Raw genomic sequence first — 16,821 nt, 5'->3', positions numbered from 1 at the left:
ATTATTGTAAATGTACATAAGAGTTTGTGATTATATACTTAGTGGTTCTTGTATATGTGTCCAAGAATGTTTCAATGGCTTGGTGGTAACTGTCCTATATATATATCATACTAACCCGGGTTCGATTCTCACCTTCGCATTGTTTTTTTTATTTTTTACGAAAAGTAAATGAGATGACATGGCAATTTCTGGTTTTCTGATTGGTTGATTTTTCTATCCTATGTGGACACCCTCTCCATGGCTTATATCCCCCTTTTAGTATAGTATAGATATTTTTATGACAAAACAAAAAACATGTATTGAATTTTACATAACCCTCCGTGAGAAAAGACTTCTTTAATGTATTTTCCGTTTTTGACAGAAAAATATAATTTTGAGATCTTGGCATAAAATATGACTTTGTGGGATTTAGAGAAAAAAAATATGTGATTTTATAGTTTTTGTGAATAAAATGAATGAACGATTTTGGCGGAAAATATATTTTAGTATTTTGACGAAAATACCATTATGTGGTGAGGCGAAAAAAGTATTTTTCAGTTTTGGCATAAAAACTGATTTCGTGTGTTTTGACGAAAATGTAATTTTATAAATTGATCAAAATATGATTTTGTAATTTTGACAAAAATGCGATTTTGAAGATAAAAAATATGATGTTATTGTTTTGACGGAAAATATGATTCTTGTTGATTGAACATTGATTTACAATTCAATTTAAATATGTTATTGTTTTTACAGCTTAAACATTGATTTACAATTCACCCAGGTAGATCAACTGGATGAACAAACATTCAACACCTTCTCCTTCCAGAATATGACCAAAACGATGTTCCTAAAAAGTTTGTAGCTCATGTTGATCAACTGGCTAAGAAAAGCAAGAGAAACAAATCAAAATTATGTAATAATTTGGCATGGTTGAATTGATGTAAGCTTTTGTATTAACAATAACGACATAAAGTTGACAAAAAAAAATGATGATTCAACATTCTTTTATGAGAATGAACTTGATTAGTTAAACAAGTTTAGTGGTTTCCTATTATGAGTTCATTATTTTTGTTCAGCTACACCGAGGAGTCACTTAATCCTCCCTTTATAGAGAGAAGAGAGTGAATGGATAAAGAGAAATTAACCGGGTGAAAACAGAGTGAATTAGTGAAAAGGTGGTAAGGTAAACAAAATAGTTAGGTGAAGAGAAAAAACTCAAAAAGGTAATCATATTTACTAGTCACTAGTTCGAAGCAGAACTAGCTAATGTTTGAATAACAAAAACAACAGAACTAGGGGACTTCGAAAGCCCCAAACGAACAACAAAAGCAGAAGTTGAACTTCGAACACACCAAACGAACAAGGCAAATGGTAAACCTAGTACAAGTCTCGATACATAGCTGGACTCGGTCGTCTCACCACCATGCATGATTAGGCAGTAGATACCTCCTGTGTCAGCCTGATGATATCAATAAAAAATAACCAACATTCATCAAAGTGAAAAACACATTTTAATATATGTACGTAAGAGCAAGAACCATCTAAAACCAACACAAAAAGGAAAAGACACAACAAAGTAAAGAAAGACATCTAAAATAGAACCACACAACAAAGTAAAGAAGGCCTTTTTATAGATAGATATTTGATATACCTGACTTTCTTGACGTCTTCTTTCTCAGCAGGTTCAATGGAGTGAACTGCCAAAACAGTCCAGATAAGTAGAGCGCAGTATTATAAAAAGTAGAAAAGGATGCACCAACGCAACCCATTCATGACATTGCTGCAGACTAATGATTGATTCAAACGCTGGATTAATTAATAGTATCTTTCTTCTCGGGTTTCAGTTCACAGGAGTGGTACTTGTTTGAGGTATAACAGAAATAGCAGACCATAGCTTGGAAGTCTTTTGGCTGATCATCTGAAAGCTCTTTAGCTCTAAAGGTAATGTAAAACATATGGGCAGCAGTACCGGTCGGGTGAGTATTGGCTTTGATAACCTCGACAATTTCATAACCTTGATCCTGTAAAACAAAAAGGGTTTAAAAACATTCATATAATTTTTTTAAAAGAAAAGCACAATAGAAAACATATTCAGACCATTCTTTCATTATAAAGCTCACGGGAATCCGGAGAGAGCCTCTCTATTACTCCTCTGGTGGTGTCTGTATCCTTGAAATAGTAGTTCTCATCGAAATCAACTGGTACGTAATTAAAAACGCAGCTGAACTCCTCAAAGTTGATGTCAAAACCCTAATTATAATCACATGATTAGATTCCTTAGACAAAAGGCTCTTAATTAGATGAAAATCAAACAAACCTGGCTATTCTCGACTTGTTCTTCAAACAGGCGTTCCTCTTCTTCCGGCGTGAGAAAAGGTCCTTGATCCTCACGTCGTCTTATCCACGGAAGAAAGCAGCACTTTTCCTCAGGCTCAGAACCAGGTTCGTAGCGCATGAACACAGGTGCGCCCCACTCATTAGTCCAATCTGAGACCGTGAAATGGTAGGTAAGGACTTCGGTTGCTCTTTACATCCTTAAGTTCAGAGTTGGATACGTACCTGGCCCGCCCGGCTCTGCCATCTCTGATCGCTCCCCCTTGGATCCTTGCCTTCATGACAAGACAAAACACCAACCATTTCTTTCATACACCTTCTACATTTGTACTGCAGTCCTTGTAAATTTGTTTTATTCAATTTTGGTCAATAATCAGTAAAAACTAACGTTAAATGATAAATGCTTCCAAGATTTTACACATATAACTGAAAACAAGTAATTTAAAGTATGATAATACCGATTATTTAAAATAAAAATTGAGTAAACTATTTTCTCTCAAAAATAAAATAAAAAACACTTAATTAATACCCCTAACTAAATATGTTTAATCTTAATTTTAATTAAATGTTTAAATATCAAAATTTTCATTTACATTTATAATAATAAAATTGGATGATAAGTGCTTCTTACACATATAATTTTTTTTTGAAAACTAGTAAAATATACTAAAAGGCTTTATCAAGTTTTACTTATTGTTTTTTGTAACTTATTTATTAATTTTATTAAGTTTTACTTAGATGTCAAATTTCAAAAACTGTCTTAAATTAATATCACTAATTAAAATATGTTGAATTCTTGTTAATCCACTCCATCGTATTATCAAACACCCCTCTGTTTCATTTTAAGTGGTATTTTAAATAAGTAATGCTTTCATTATTTTAGATAAAATTTAATGATATTTGATATTTGTGATCAATTATATAATACTTCATTTTTTCTATTGGTTGGATTTATTTTATTTAATGATAGTTTTATGTAAACAAGATAAACTGTATAGAATTTTGTACATTTTAAATATGTGTACATTTACTTTAAACATTTTAAAATGTTTTAAATAATAATATTCCAACAGTTGGGATGTGCTCTCCTCACTTCAATCTATATATATAAAGTATAGTTTCCCTCCTTCTTAGCCTATCCACGTCACTTGCCAGGTAAGAAAGTCGATGTAGGAGACGGCACCACGTGTCCAGACACATAAAGTTTTGTGTTTCATTAATCTCTGCGTGATGGCTTCTATCGTTTGGTGGGTGATTGGGCTTTGATATTGGTAAGTTTATGGCCCAATTAAAGAGACGTGACTCTCTGAAATCGAAAAACGAAGAAGGTCTTCTCTCCTCTTCATGTGATGGCAACCGATGCCTTTTGCGATTCTTATCACCATTTTGAACGGCCTGCGTAAAAGCTTCGTGATTAACCACATTGATTCGCTCGCCCACTACATCGTCATCAATGCTTCGTTTTGATCTCATAAGCAGTGATTTCTGTATAAATATGTGTGAGTAGTCCTCTCCTTGATCTCATCTTATCTTCGTTAAGCCTATATCCCATACGTTTTGCTCTTTATACACGTTAGAACGAGGATTATGCGTCTCTGAGTAAATAATCTCTTTCGATTTTCTGTGTTTGATCCTTGAAAATTTTCTAGGCTTCTCAGATCTTCAGCTTTCTTTATTTCTCTTCTGTAGAAGAGAAAGCGGATATCCACTTCATTCATTCAGACAGAGAATAAGAACAAGACACACCGAAGCCAAACTATCGTAACGAAGATGGCCGTCGAAAAACTGAACACGACCGTGGACGGCGTCGAGATACTGAAGCCGCGTACGGACAACAGAGAATACAGGAAGATTGTCCTCAAGAACTCTCTCCAAGTCCTCTTGATCAGCGATCCCGATACAAATAAGGTCTGAGATCCCACTCCCTCCCTCCGGTTTGATTGATTCAATTTAGTTCTGATTCAATAAAATTTGATCCTTTAGTTCTGATTTCATATTACTGATTCGTAAAATTTGATCCTTTTTTTTAAAAAAAGTGTGCTGCTTCAATGAGCGTTAGTATCAGATCTTTCTCTGACCCACAAGGATTAGAAGGCTTAGCTCACTTGCCAGCGACCGTGAATGTAGCCAGCTCTCCACATTCAGGCACAGTCTCAAGGCTGGTTCAATGTTCACACTCAGCGAATTTGATGTGGTTCGGTCCAATCAGAACTTCAGGCTGTTCGACTCTCTTCTGACTATTCTGTTCAGTTACTCAGCCAAATTTGATGCCTTTACGGAACCGGTTTCTCCGATTCTGGTTGAGCGTTTCAGGTTCCGCGATCTCGATTCTCTGCTTGGCCTAGCCAACACCAACACACACCTTCCATGTGTATCCTCTTATAACCTTTCTTCCTAACTTTGTTACCGTAAGTTGCAACGTATACTCCCTTCTGATCCTTACTTAGTATACAAATAATGGTATATGTTTCTGTTCAAGCAGGATGGTGACGATAATGATAGAGATGACATGCATGGGACCATCTCAGTCCTTACTAAAGGTGGTGTTTGTTTTAATGACCATGAGGAATCATCACCCGCAAGAACAACTGCAAGTGGTCTTGCCACCAAGAAGCTTCGGGTATTAGCAACTCCGAAGGTGGTTAAGAAGGCACGAAATGCGTATCTGGAGTCAGTCTTTTCTATTTGAATAATGCTTAGGCATTAATGTTTTTTTTTTAGTTTTGTCATCTTCTGGAAATTGCTATGTTTCCTAAACTATCATTGAAATTGTTTTTTTTTTTACGTTTTGACAAAATTTACACATTTCATTAAGCTGCTGGAGATAGGTATACTGCTCAGCGCATAATTTCACGATCCAAACAAATACCGTTCATGTAAATAATGATAAGATTTGATGTAATACATGTATGGTGTTTAATTGTACAGTGAATAAATGTGCTTATAATAAATAAGTAGCATAGCACATTTAACATCCCTGAAACGAAGTGGGTACAAACGTGTACGACTTGAACATGCTAGCAAAACCAAAAGGTTAAAGATGACAAAAAAAAAAAAACCAAAAGGTTAACACTAACGTGTTTTACGTTATTTACTTTGCTCTATCTGCCTTTGTTTTAAAACACTAACCACATATCCACTTTCTAAGAAATGACTCAGTGGTATCAATGTTTCATATTTGCAAAAAGATGATAATTTTATTCAGAAAAGTCATTCTCTTTTTTACCAATTATTAAGGACACACAGACAATTGGTTACATTTAGTCAAACGAAGATGAAGAAACTAACACATCAAGCCTATACTTTATAGCTTGCACATGAAAAACTCACTTCAACAAGTAAAAATTATAATATCATGGGAATATAACAATATAAAATAACCAATAACTATCAAATGAAGGAACGTGTCATGGCAACTATCAAATTCAATAAGTTACTCTCTACTTCATTAGTTCATTAGAAAACTCTTACATGGATTAATGCTATATTTGTTGTTTCAGAACCAAATTGGTCATCCAAGTTAATAGTCTAAATACAACTACAATGCAAACGTACCAATAACACTCATAAACTGGTGTAAACATGACTAACCAGTAAAATTTATCACACTATCCAACAAATGAACATACAAAAATTCATTGAGAAAATATATATCTGAATTCTTAGCTATTAGACAATACATCACATCCCGCCCGTAGGGCGGGCCGACCCTAGTTTGTAATAATATAATATCCCTGAGGAAAGACATCTAAGACTATCAATGTCATTTATGTATTTTAAGTTTTGGAATATATTTTTAAGTTTGATCAAGATTTATAACTATTTTCAACAACAAAAACTATTGTTAATTACTCTAATATAAAGGAAAATAGCACTACAAGAAATTTCTATAGAAGGGAAAAAACAACTGGCACATTGTTTCACGACAGCTAAATCCGGAAATGAAAAGGACAAATTTGATTTCTTTCTTACAAATCCAACCAATCAGACAAAAGCCTCACATCTCTTTATTTGCGATCTCAATCTTTCACATTTTCTCTGACAATTAAACAGAAAAAAAAAATAAAAACAAAGCAGAAGAGAGAAAAAAGAGAGAAGAAAAATGCCTCATGGAACTCTTGAAGTTGTTCTTGTCAGCGCCAAAGGTCTTGAGGACACAGATTTTCTGAGTAAGATCTGATCTGATATTATTTGTTACAACCTTAACTCTAGATTGTCTGAATGAAACGTGTTAAATCTGCGAATGTGTATATGTGCACGTGTTTTAATTAGTGGAAGATCTAAAATCTTGATGAATCCGTTTTATTCATGTTTGATCACAAATTAACATTCTTGATCTTCTGCTAATCATTGTCTTCTTATGATCTCTAATTGATGGTTATGGACATGTAAATCTGGATTTATTTCTTCTCAAGAATCAGATCAAAGATGTTAGATCGGTTGCATATTATTCGTTGACAGATTGGTGATGGCTTTATAAACAGATAGCATGGATCCTTATGTGCAATTCACTTGTCGGACACAAGATCAGAAGAGCAACATTGCATCAGGTACACGTTCTCTCAATCAAGATCCTTTTGTGTTTCAAGACTTGAAGAAGAAAATAATCATGAATCTTTTTGTTTGCAGGACAAGGCACGACTCCAGAATGGAATGAGACATTTATCTTCAATGTCTCTGAAGGAACAACAGAGCTAAAAGCCAAAATCTTTGACAAAGATGTTGGCACAGAGGATGATCCCGTTGGTGAAGCAACGTAAGATCTTCATAATTAATAACCATAATCAAGTTAAGAAGAAAATTAGTTTTGGAATCTAATTAAGGAGATATGTTGTTTTGAAACAATGCAGCATTCCATTGGAGCCGGTCTTCTTGGAAGGAGATATCCCACCAAGTGCATACAATGTAGTGAAAGATGGAGAGTTCAAAGGCGAGATCTGGATCGCACTATCCTTCAAACCTTCGGTATAAACACTAAAACATTATCTTGCAACACTCTTGATTAGTTTTTTAAATGGTGTTTAAGTTCAGACGCTGAAGAACAATGTGTGGTATTTGTTAGGAAAACCGAAGCAGGGGGGTTGAAGAGGAGTCTTATGGAGGCTGGAAAAACTCTGAGGCATCTTACTAAAGAGATTAACACCAATGTGTGGTGTTACTGTTTCATTTGAGTCCTGGAAAATAATCTGTTGAGTTTCCATTTTCAAAGACTGTTTTGTTCAGAGAGTTTCTTCTTATTACTATTACTCTTGTGTTCAATTTGGATTTTATGATTTAAAACTCCTGAGATTTTGAGAGAACTTGATTCAGTCTTGTTTCACTGTTCGGATATGACAAGAATAAACTTAAAAGACTAGCCCTGTGAATTTGGGTCGGGTATTTCTGGTTTTGGATAGTTGGATTTGGCCATAATCCCACCGAAATAAACCAAAAAATTGGTTCGGTTTGATTTAGTTTTCGTTTAATTTCTGTTTTAATTTTATTTCCAAAACTAACCGCTTTTTTGTTCAGTTAGATTTTGGCACAATTTACTAAAAAAACTATGATAATTTTGGTTAAATTTAGATAATTCAATTAAATTTTGTTATTTTCAGCTACTTTAATTAATTTGGTTTGGTTATTCGGTTAGTTTCAGGTAATTCAGTTTATTTTATTTTATTTTATTTTTTATTTTATTTTATTTTTGAAAAAACAACCAAAAGCCGAATCATTTTTAAAATCCCACCGACTAAACCGAACTGAACCGAAAATCAAAAGTTTTGGTTCGGTTTGGCTGGTTAGGACGAAATCCGCAGGAGTAGAAAAGACTATCTAAGAAAATATTTCACAAATCTAATTTAGGATCATAAGTTACACAGTTGTTAGCCACATCCATACATACATCTACATATATATACTAGTGCTTTCTTACATGAAGGTCATTGCGCAGCTCAAACTGAGCTTGTGGAAGTGTCTTTAGTTCCCTGCAACTGTCTGTTGCAGAGTAGCAACCATGGACACGCAACAACGTAAGCTTGAACTTGCTACATATGGAGGATCAGGAGACTTCTTTTCCTTGGATTCATGTTCTTCACTCTGTGAGACTTTGATGTTGGAGAAGCTAGGCAATCCAAAATCAGGTAAAGGTAGATTACTACTATCAGCACTCCCTGCAGCTGTATAGTATTCCTCAAGGTACCTTCGGATTACTGAGTCATCATCCTCTGAAGTTCTGAGCGGCTCAAATGGGAAGTTCGGGCACGGTTCAGGCCATTCAACAGGTGTTTTCTCACTCGAACTTCGCTTCCCTCCGTGCGGCTTTCTTGGTGTCCTTTTGCCTTTCCCAAGATTATCAGTTTGTGCTTCAGTGTCTCCCTTCTTAATGTTCTTAGACGAACATGGTTCCGCGCTCTTCTTCCGCTTCTTAGAGCCACTGATGTTCTTTTCTTGTCGTGTGTCAGGACAGGGGTTTAAACCAAGCTCATTGGTTTTTATGAGATCATCTGCAGACGATCCAGCATTGAAATTTTCAAAGACTGATCCTCTCAACTCATTAGCAGTTCCTTCATGTGTAGCTTGAGTTTTAAGACGCTCTTCACTCTCTTGGTTTCTTGTTCCTGTTCCTCCATTCCCACTTTGATTCCAGCCTTTCTCTACCAAACTATCACCTAAAGGAGGCTCACAGTTGAGGTTGATTTCAATACTAAAAGATCCAGTCAAACCTGGGATCTCCCTCGCCTTATCAACAACCACAACATCCTGCAAGTTTCCTTCTCCAAAAGACTCTACCACTAAGTGAGCCTCTTTCAAACAATCTTCTTCTGCTTTCGAGGTCTCAACTTCTTGAAACTTTTCTTCATCTGCAATAGAGAAACAATAGTTTCTTCAGAGAGGATGTAGTTTCTTTCACTAGCCAAACAAACTTCTCAGTATTAAATATTCTTTTATCTATTTACCTTCAAGTAGACATTGCGTTATAGCTCTTGACTCCAGTTTCGTCATCCTTTCTGGTTGTAACCGTAGCTACAATAAATAAACTCACATCATCATTACATGTTAGAGAAGAAAACATACTGTAGAGAAAATTAACTTACAGGAATAGAGGTAAGGTTAGAGAAAGTCTCCACATTCTCTTGGGAACCTTTGTCCTCCACATATTCATTATCTGACAAATCTTCTTCCTCCGTGTTATAATCATACGTCTTGTAGTTGTAAATTGTCAAAAAAAAAAAATAATTGTATCCATCAAGATTCTAAACAAACCAAAAATACTCGTAACAGAAACTAGTACAACTTCTTACAATGTAATCGCTCCCAGTTTCCTCTAGTTTATCAAACGAAGCTGCTTCAGATTCCTTAGTAGTCTTACACTGTGGTACTACTTCTTGCTCTGAGTGGGGATTCAAACCACTCGACACGTTGTTGTCATTTATCTACAAAAAAAAGAAGGAAACATCTTTCAGTTCTGATAACAAATGTATACATTAACTAACAAAAAAAAAGATTACTCCATTACCTCATAAAGTGGATTTTTACAAAAAGAAACACTCTCCAGATTGGCTTTTCGATCATCATGAAGCCGTGAAGCCCTTTCTCTAGCAGCCTCTTCATCTTGTAATGCCTTTAACTGAATACAAGAGAAAGAAGCGTTATATAGCTTTGAAATAAAGTTAAAAAAAAAAAAAAAGAACTGAAACTTGGAAGTGTTGAATCATAATCATCATACAAGTGCTTTCTTTCTGAGGATAGCGGATTCTCTGTGCTCTCGAATCTCATCCATCCTAACGAACTCAATCACTTGATCCTTAGTGGCGAGCTTCCTACCCGTTTTCAAATGCGTGTACGTCTAACCAAAACAATTGTGTAAAACTTCCATCAGCATGCATTACATAGCCAAAGCCAAAACCCCAAAAAAAAAAAACAAATCTTTCATAAAAGTTTTCTCCTTTAGACCTCAATAAGAAGCCAACACAAGAGTGAAGATCTTTACCTTAGATTGGCGACCTCGTTTTAAAGCCGTGGAGTGAACTATCCAACCGACGGGGAGCCATTCCGGCGTTTCATCCGCCGTGATTGTTGGCGGAAGCTGACGGAGCATTTTCGCGAGAGGATTTTAGGACTGAAACAGAGGTTTGTGTGTGTGTCTTGGACAGAAGAAAGTAACTCGGGACATTAAGTTATCGTTGACACGTGGGGGTTATAAGTTAGTTGACACGTGACAATAAGATCTGATAACTTTGCATGTTATGTCCCTATCCAATCTTTTTACTATCGATATTAACCCCCAATCTTTCAATAAGACTCGTTAACCCCCTCCCTATAAGAATCATTCCGGTGTTTCATCTGTGTAGTCAATAATTTCATGTTGATCATACTTACCTTTTAATTATACGTTTGAATATTTCCATACACACAAAACTATCAAACAATAATAAAAGGAGGATATCCTCATAGGCCCTCCACGTCACCCTGAAAAATCATCCAATCAAGTTTTAACATTTTACCACATAATTAAGTGATTTCAGATGTGCTTAAATTTCTTTACGAGCCCATATTTTCTTCAGATGGCCCAAAAAACTCATTTCATTGAAAGCATCTTGACCTTTTGCTCTTTCTCTTCTTCGTTTTCGTTTTACTATACTCTGTAATTTCTTTACCCTGATCGAAATATCTAATCCACAATTACAACACTCTCTCTCTCACAGAGCTTTATCCCCTTTCCCATGGTGTCTTCCGTCATTTCTCGCTCCTTATCTCTTCTCCTATTCACTTCAAAACCTTCTCCGTCTCCCTCCGCCGCCGCCGCCACCACACATCTTCTCTTCCCTTCACTCAGAACCAACGCCTGTTTCGCGCCACCAACACTAAACCCCCGCCGCCGAGGGCGTTCAATCATCGTCAGAGTAGACGAGGCCGACGACAGAGGTGGACAGGACGAGTACGACATGGTAAACGAGGAAGTGGAGGAATTGGACAACAAGAAGGACTACGACGTCGAGTACGACCCGATGGCGGCTGCGAGTGGCGGCGGCTATGGGGACATCGCGTTCGTGCAGATCAAGAGCTTCACATCGACACAGGGGTGGAACTCGGAGATGGTGGTTGATTATCGGATAAACGAAGACGGGTTCCATAAGATCAGTTTGTAGGACTGTGGTTTTGTTTATCAGGAAGCCGCCTGATCCTGATAACAATGTTTATGACTTCAGAGAGGTATGTGAAAAGTTCTTCTCCGCTTTTAACTTTAAATTCAAGCTGTTTTTACGTTTTTGACTATGCGGCGGCGTTTCTGATGTGGTGGTTGTATGTGACTCCTCCGGATATGGATATTTACTCGATTCCAAGAGTTCTTGCTCCAATGCCTCAAAAGGTTTAGCCTTTTATCCTTACTGGTTGTTGTTTCTGCACGTGTTTTACAACATTCAAAGTCTACTTGTGACCCCAATGGTGAGATTAATCTTATAACAACCTCTTCCTTCACAGTTTGATTGTAAACTTCTCTCCTTGTGGTCAATCTTTCTGCTTCAATGATGTTTACTTTCTCTTGAAGCTCTTTGATGTAAGAAATCCCATCTTCGGTCGATATAATCAGGTATTGATTATATTTTTCTCAACCTCTTTATTATTACCGGAAAATGTCCAAATTTTGTGAGTTCTATTGGTATTATGCGAGAAGTATTGATTATATTCACTTACAAGTATATTCTAAGTTCTAGCACATTAAATTTGCAGGATTTTGTATTCAAATCCTTGGTCAGTACTTGCTTTCCTGGATGTGATATACCTGCTTGGTTCAACCACCAAGCATATGGATCAGTATTAAACGTGGAGTTTCCATGATATTGGAATGAAGGCCAATTGAATGGTGTAGTATCATTTAAGGATTATAAAGACCAAAACAACGATCTCCAAGTGATATGCACATGTGAGTTCACTAACGTATCCTTGAGCCGGGAAAGCTTTATTATTGGTGGTTGGTCCAAACCAGGGGATGAGCCACATACGATTGAGTCGGACCATGTCTTTATTGGCTACACTCTCCACTTATTTTCTCCCTTTAATCTCTAGGCATTGTCGGTTCATGTATTTACATATACCTCTCCCTCTCTCTCGATAATTTTCTTCCAGATTGAGTTTTGTGTAACTTTTATTTTATTTTGTGTGTATGTAGGATCCAGTTTCCTGAGACTATATAACCGGGACGATGTTGATTTGTTGGGCACAGATGATGACGCGGCCAAATGAGGTGAGATTCATAATTCTATGTAAATAAATCTAAACCTTATTTGGATTCCAAAACCAAGAAAATTGTGTGTTCAGATAAAAAAAAAAGTTGTGTGGTTGTTGCAGGAGTTGAACGTTGGCTTATATATGATGTGGTCAATATCTTGGAGAGCATCGGGGATACACCCACTTTCTTCTGAAAAAAGTTAGTTCATTTCAGTCGGTCTGAGCTGATTCTATGTCTCACTTAGGTTGTGTCTAGAAAAGAGAAGAAGCTTTATTCTTAGAAATGTTTTTTTTTCAGATTCTTCGCTTTATATCAACTCAAGGTACACGTTAAATAGCTCTCAATGTTTTTTTGTCTCAGTCTCTGGTTTTGGAGAGAATGTTTTTTGATCTTTACTTTTGTTTACAGGAAGAAGGTTTGAGAGAGGGTTTTGGCATCTTGAGTATGTGATGCAGTTCACACAGGGTATATAAAATATCATGTTTCCCAGATTCTGTAATGCTGATTTTGGTTTTCAGTTGATCCTGTAAGTGATTATGTGAGGCATTAACAAGAGTCTTATAGGAAATGTATATCAGGTACAATATGCCCTTCACACATTATGTATTCTCATGAAAATGCTCCGGACAGCGGTCAGATGTACGAGCTTTGCATTGACCGTAGTATTCACCTCCGTGTCAATTAGATAGGGTTAGTTCTTCGTTTTCTTTTGTACGTATTCACTTCATGATACTGAATCTTGATTTAAAATTCACAGATTAGATTTTCAGTTATATGTTTTCGCTTTGAAAGTACTTTATGAGAGCTTTCCATATTTTGTAAATACTTTGTTTCTATTTATGCAAATGGATTTAAAGCTTCCAGATGCAATAATTTTGTGCCCTCGGTGTGGATAAGTATATATATTCTTATTGCTCAAATATGCTAATGGTGTTGACTACCTGGTTTTGTTGAGTAGAAGATTTACTTATACAATTGTAATATGATTTCTGATCTAACATGATGCTTTTTCTGTAAGGTAACAAGTTGGCCTGTATAAAGTTTTAATATAAAGGATCATAGCTGAAATCGGGTGATGATTATTAGAAAAATTCCAACAATCAAATATGCGCCAACACAAATGCAGGTGACCAGAAATCACCACAAAAGCCAAGCTATGAATACGCATTATAAGATTACTTCTCTTCACTACTATAAGATTACAAAATCTGTTGTTGTTTGTTATATGATTTGGAACATCTGTCAATGTCAGAACAAATTTTGTAACAAATAAAAGGTCATATGTTTCAGAAAAAAAGACTATGCTTTTCCTAAAACAAAAACAAAATAATAATACAATGCTACCACTGTGTCAGTGCAAACGATTCATCTCAAAAACAAACAAAATATATACAACCAACTTATATATATATATATAATAAAATGAAATATAGAATAAAACAAAACAAAAACAAACAAAATAATAATACAATTCTATGCAAACGATTCATATCAGTCTAAAAGACTTTAAAATATCCAATAAACAAAATAACCCATATTAAAATTTCTGCTTCAGCTTACAAAAAAAAAGAAAAAAAAAATTCTGTTTCAGTGCATATATGAAAGACAGTTCATTAATATGTATATGATCAGACTTGAGTACAAATTTATGTGAAAACTACATTTTTTCCAATGGTATACACAAAATGTACATCACATTTTTGCATATTAGATCATTTATCATGTTTTGTAAGAACTAAGTTTTCCAAGTTAGAAAAGCAAAATATGTTATATATTTTTCTATCGATGCTAATAAACTTAGAAAATAAACTTTTATTGAAGACACAAAGATATATGTCTTCGATAAAAGTTTATTTTCTAAGATACCATAAATTTTTTTAAAAAATTTATAAAGCAACATAAAAACTCCGTGTTAACAACCAAACCATATATTTAGATTATATATCAAAATAACTAAATAATATTATAAAACCGGCGCCGAGCGCCGGCAAGCCCCTAGTATTTTTAAAAATAAAACGTTGTTGATTTTCATGTTTAAAATGTTTATTTACATTAAAGAGGACACACGCATGGCAGTGCAGTGCCTACACATTTTATTGACTTTGATTCCTAAATGCATCATTATCGCTTTTATTACTATTATACAAGAAATTGAACTTGTTATTTGTTTATTAAAGTGACATTGTTATATGTTTTTATTGGACATCTAAGACTTAAAAAACAACAAAGTGAAATTGTTATATGTTTTTATCTGACATCCAAGCTTAAAAAACAACAAAGTGAATGAATAAGGTACGCATGGCAGTGCCTGCCTAGTGCTTACACATTTTGTTGACTTTTAACTCGTAAATGCGTAATTATCGCCTTACTATTACATGAAAGTGAAATTGTTATATGTTTATTAAAGTCCGCGATCTATAATTCAATCATCCTGTTTGGTAAATGTATGACTTATGTCTGCTTCTGCTCATTGACTGATCGATTTTTTAAACTCATCAATTTCTTTGGTAAACAAATTTCAAATTAATTATAATATTTTGAAGCTGTAAACAGTCTAGTTTTAATACGAAAACATTGTCTCTATATATTCATAGTAACAACTGACAAACTTAGATCAAGAAAAGAAAATTAAATTATTGAAGTTGGACCAATGACAGTAAAAATTACGGCCTCTGACAAACTAGCATATATATATATGGAAGATGCTTTTTATAACAACGACCTATTATCAAATTATTCAAAAGACATTCCTCATATATATACAAAACTAAATTACTAAATTAGTTTATCATTTACATACGTATTAGTTATTTTTCCTATCTAAGTTCTCACATAAATTAATACAACAAGACAAAATTTGCCCTATGTAATTCACTTTTTCCTCAAATGAAAACTTTAAAATGAAATAAATATGTTACGTATCATTTGTTGTGAAGTGGGTTTGGACCGCCCGGAATTTTCTTAAGTGAAACTCCGTAGATCTGCTTGTACTTCTCGCCGGGGCTAACTGTTCGTAGCATTCTCTCACTGTGAAATCTTAATTGTCGGAACCGTTCTTGAAACTCCTTCATCGCCGTCGTGCTTGGTAGCTTGCGGCCTCCTGAGGAGAAATGAAGCCCGGGGAAAATAACGATCACAATGATTATAAACGATAATCTTGTGTTCCAAAGCTTCATTTTCTTTATTCCGGGAAGAGCTTTTTGTTTCTTGACGGACTTTGTGTTTATGTTAAGATGTGGATGAGTTAAGCTTAAGATTTGTTTAGTAACGAGATCTTGGCATGGACTTGTATTATATGAGAAGGAAACAAACAAAATTCCTATTAAATATTAGTTGTTTTGACGAAGTTGACCTTTCTTGACGTATAAGAAATACTGATCTTATACGTGTATAATCCAATGATTGTGTCAATAATTGAAGTAGCGGCGAAAAAATTAGATGATAGATGGATTTTTATATCCTGCAAGGATTTTCACCTACGTCACGTTTGCTTTTTTGTTTTAACCTATTGATGATTAATATCACTGCAAAAAGTGTTAACATAAATTAGTTCAGTCTCAATCTTTCATATTATTAGTTCAAAAAAAAAATGTTTCATATAACTTCATGATACATATTCACAATACAAACGATCCAAAGATTGCGTTATCCAATGAAGAGGATACAAAACTTTAATAATAGACTTTGAACGTAAGTGTAATGAGTTTATTTTTTCTATCTTTATAGTTAGTTTTTTACCGTCTTCGTGAAGCGTAGAGTGTACTTTATGTCATTTGAGACTTGAAAAACAAGAATTTGATGGTGCTATGATAATTTGGTTCGCTACAAGATAACCGAGAAAAAGAATATGTTTTGTAATTTGTGTTATTGTCAGTCATAATTATAAAACAATAAGCTCTGAAGTTACATTCATTTTAAAAATGGTTTTTTTGTTTAAATAAATTTAACATTCTTTCGAAAAATAAACAAAAAAAAAAGAGAAACAACAATTAGATCTAAGGGTATTCATGTAAATACCTCAACGGGTGGAGTGCTCGCGTTGGTCACTCCGGTTCGTCAATATCTTAATCACACACCATTGACTTGCGAAATAAGTGTTTTGGCACAATTGTTTATGTAACTTTTACAACAGGTTGCTTAGGCGTTATTCGTTAACATATCAGTTAAAAACTGCAAAACGTTGTCCAACAGCTATAGGTTTTGCCGGGGTTTTGTTGATCCAACTCCACTATTTTCGCCAACGGATTAGGAATTGACAGATTTTATCAGTTATGTTAACTTTTTCTGCTATATTT

General features: G+C 34.8%; 4 protein-coding genes across 4 annotated transcripts; 2 read left to right on the top strand and 2 right to left on the bottom strand.

Moving 5' to 3' along the window:
* Positions 1 to 1,117: 1,117 nt before the first annotated feature.
* Positions 1,118 to 3,815, bottom strand: LOC106362832. The gene is made up of 5 exons (XM_048739764.1): positions 2,542 to 3,815; positions 2,300 to 2,469; positions 2,080 to 2,232; positions 1,634 to 2,003; positions 1,118 to 1,441 (listed from the first exon to the last, which is right to left on the bottom strand). The coding sequence occupies exons 1-4, from the start codon at positions 2,561 to 2,563 to the stop codon at positions 1,794 to 1,796; spliced, it is 555 nt and encodes a 184-aa protein (XP_048595721.1). The 5' UTR covers positions 2,564 to 3,815; the 3' UTR covers positions 1,118 to 1,441; positions 1,634 to 1,793.
* A 2,501-nt stretch (positions 3,816 to 6,316) lies between these two features.
* LOC106364262 (16 kDa phloem protein 2) lies at positions 6,317 to 7,695 on the top strand. The gene is made up of 5 exons (XM_013803880.3): positions 6,317 to 6,485; positions 6,801 to 6,866; positions 6,946 to 7,072; positions 7,167 to 7,281; positions 7,379 to 7,695. Exons 1-5 carry the CDS (start codon positions 6,419 to 6,421, stop codon positions 7,445 to 7,447), a joined length of 444 nt encoding a protein of 147 aa, XP_013659334.1. The 5' UTR covers positions 6,317 to 6,418; the 3' UTR covers positions 7,448 to 7,695.
* Positions 7,696 to 8,121: 426 nt separating this feature from the next.
* Positions 8,122 to 10,478, bottom strand: LOC106366523. Its single transcript, XM_013806134.3, has 7 exons — positions 10,286 to 10,478; positions 10,022 to 10,141; positions 9,812 to 9,922; positions 9,597 to 9,728; positions 9,390 to 9,497; positions 9,252 to 9,318; positions 8,122 to 9,155 (listed from the first exon to the last, which is right to left on the bottom strand). Exons 1-7 carry the CDS (start codon positions 10,391 to 10,393, stop codon positions 8,272 to 8,274), a joined length of 1,530 nt encoding a protein of 509 aa, XP_013661588.2. The 5' UTR covers positions 10,394 to 10,478; the 3' UTR covers positions 8,122 to 8,271.
* A 234-nt stretch (positions 10,479 to 10,712) lies between these two features.
* On the top strand, positions 10,713 to 12,172 carry LOC106362828 (PLASTID TRANSCRIPTIONALLY ACTIVE protein 6, chloroplastic-like). Its single transcript, XM_048739765.1, has one exon. The coding sequence runs from the start codon at positions 11,019 to 11,021 to the stop codon at positions 11,442 to 11,444; it is 426 nt and encodes a 141-aa protein (XP_048595722.1). The 5' UTR covers positions 10,713 to 11,018; the 3' UTR covers positions 11,445 to 12,172.
* Positions 12,173 to 16,821: the final 4,649 nt, after the last annotated feature.

Source organism: Brassica napus, chromosome A9 (genome assembly GCF_020379485.1).
Source record: "Brassica napus cultivar Da-Ae chromosome A9, Da-Ae, whole genome shotgun sequence".
Taxonomy (NCBI): Eukaryota; Viridiplantae; Streptophyta; class Magnoliopsida; order Brassicales; family Brassicaceae; genus Brassica; species Brassica napus.
The sequence above is the reverse complement of the archived record's forward strand: the minus strand, read 5'-3'. Positions and strand labels throughout refer to the sequence as shown.

Coding starts and splice junctions, on each gene's coding strand:
- LOC106362828 (XM_048739765.1), top strand. CDS start 11,019: ATGGTGTCTTCCGTCATTTCTCGCTCCTTATCTCTTCTCCTATTCACT.
- LOC106362832 (XM_048739764.1), bottom strand. CDS start 2,563: ATGGCAGAGCCGGGCGGGCCAG. Junction 2,470..2,541: donor GGCAGAGCCGGGCGGGCCAG/GTACGTATCCAA, acceptor TCACGGTCTCAG/ATTGGACTAATGAGTGGGGC. Junction 2,233..2,299: donor AACAAGTCGAGAATAGCCAG/GTTTGTTTGATT, acceptor GATTATAATTAG/GGTTTTGACATCAACTTTGA.
- LOC106366523 (XM_013806134.3), bottom strand. CDS start 10,393: ATGCTCCGTCAGCTTCCGCCAACAATCACGGCGGATGAAACGCCGGAA. Junction 9,498..9,596: donor AAACTGGGAGCGATTACATT/GTAAGAAGTTGT, acceptor TACAACTACAAG/ACGTATGATTATAACACGGA. Junction 9,319..9,389: donor CTAACCTTACCTCTATTCCT/GTAAGTTAATTT, acceptor TATTTATTGTAG/CTACGGTTACAACCAGAAAG.
- LOC106364262 (XM_013803880.3), top strand. CDS start 6,419: ATGCCTCATGGAACTCTTGAAGTTGTTCTTGTCAGCGCCAAAGGTCTT. Junction 7,073..7,166: donor GATCCCGTTGGTGAAGCAAC/GTAAGATCTTCA, acceptor GAAACAATGCAG/CATTCCATTGGAGCCGGTCT. Junction 7,282..7,378: donor CACTATCCTTCAAACCTTCG/GTATAAACACTA, acceptor GGTATTTGTTAG/GAAAACCGAAGCAGGGGGGT.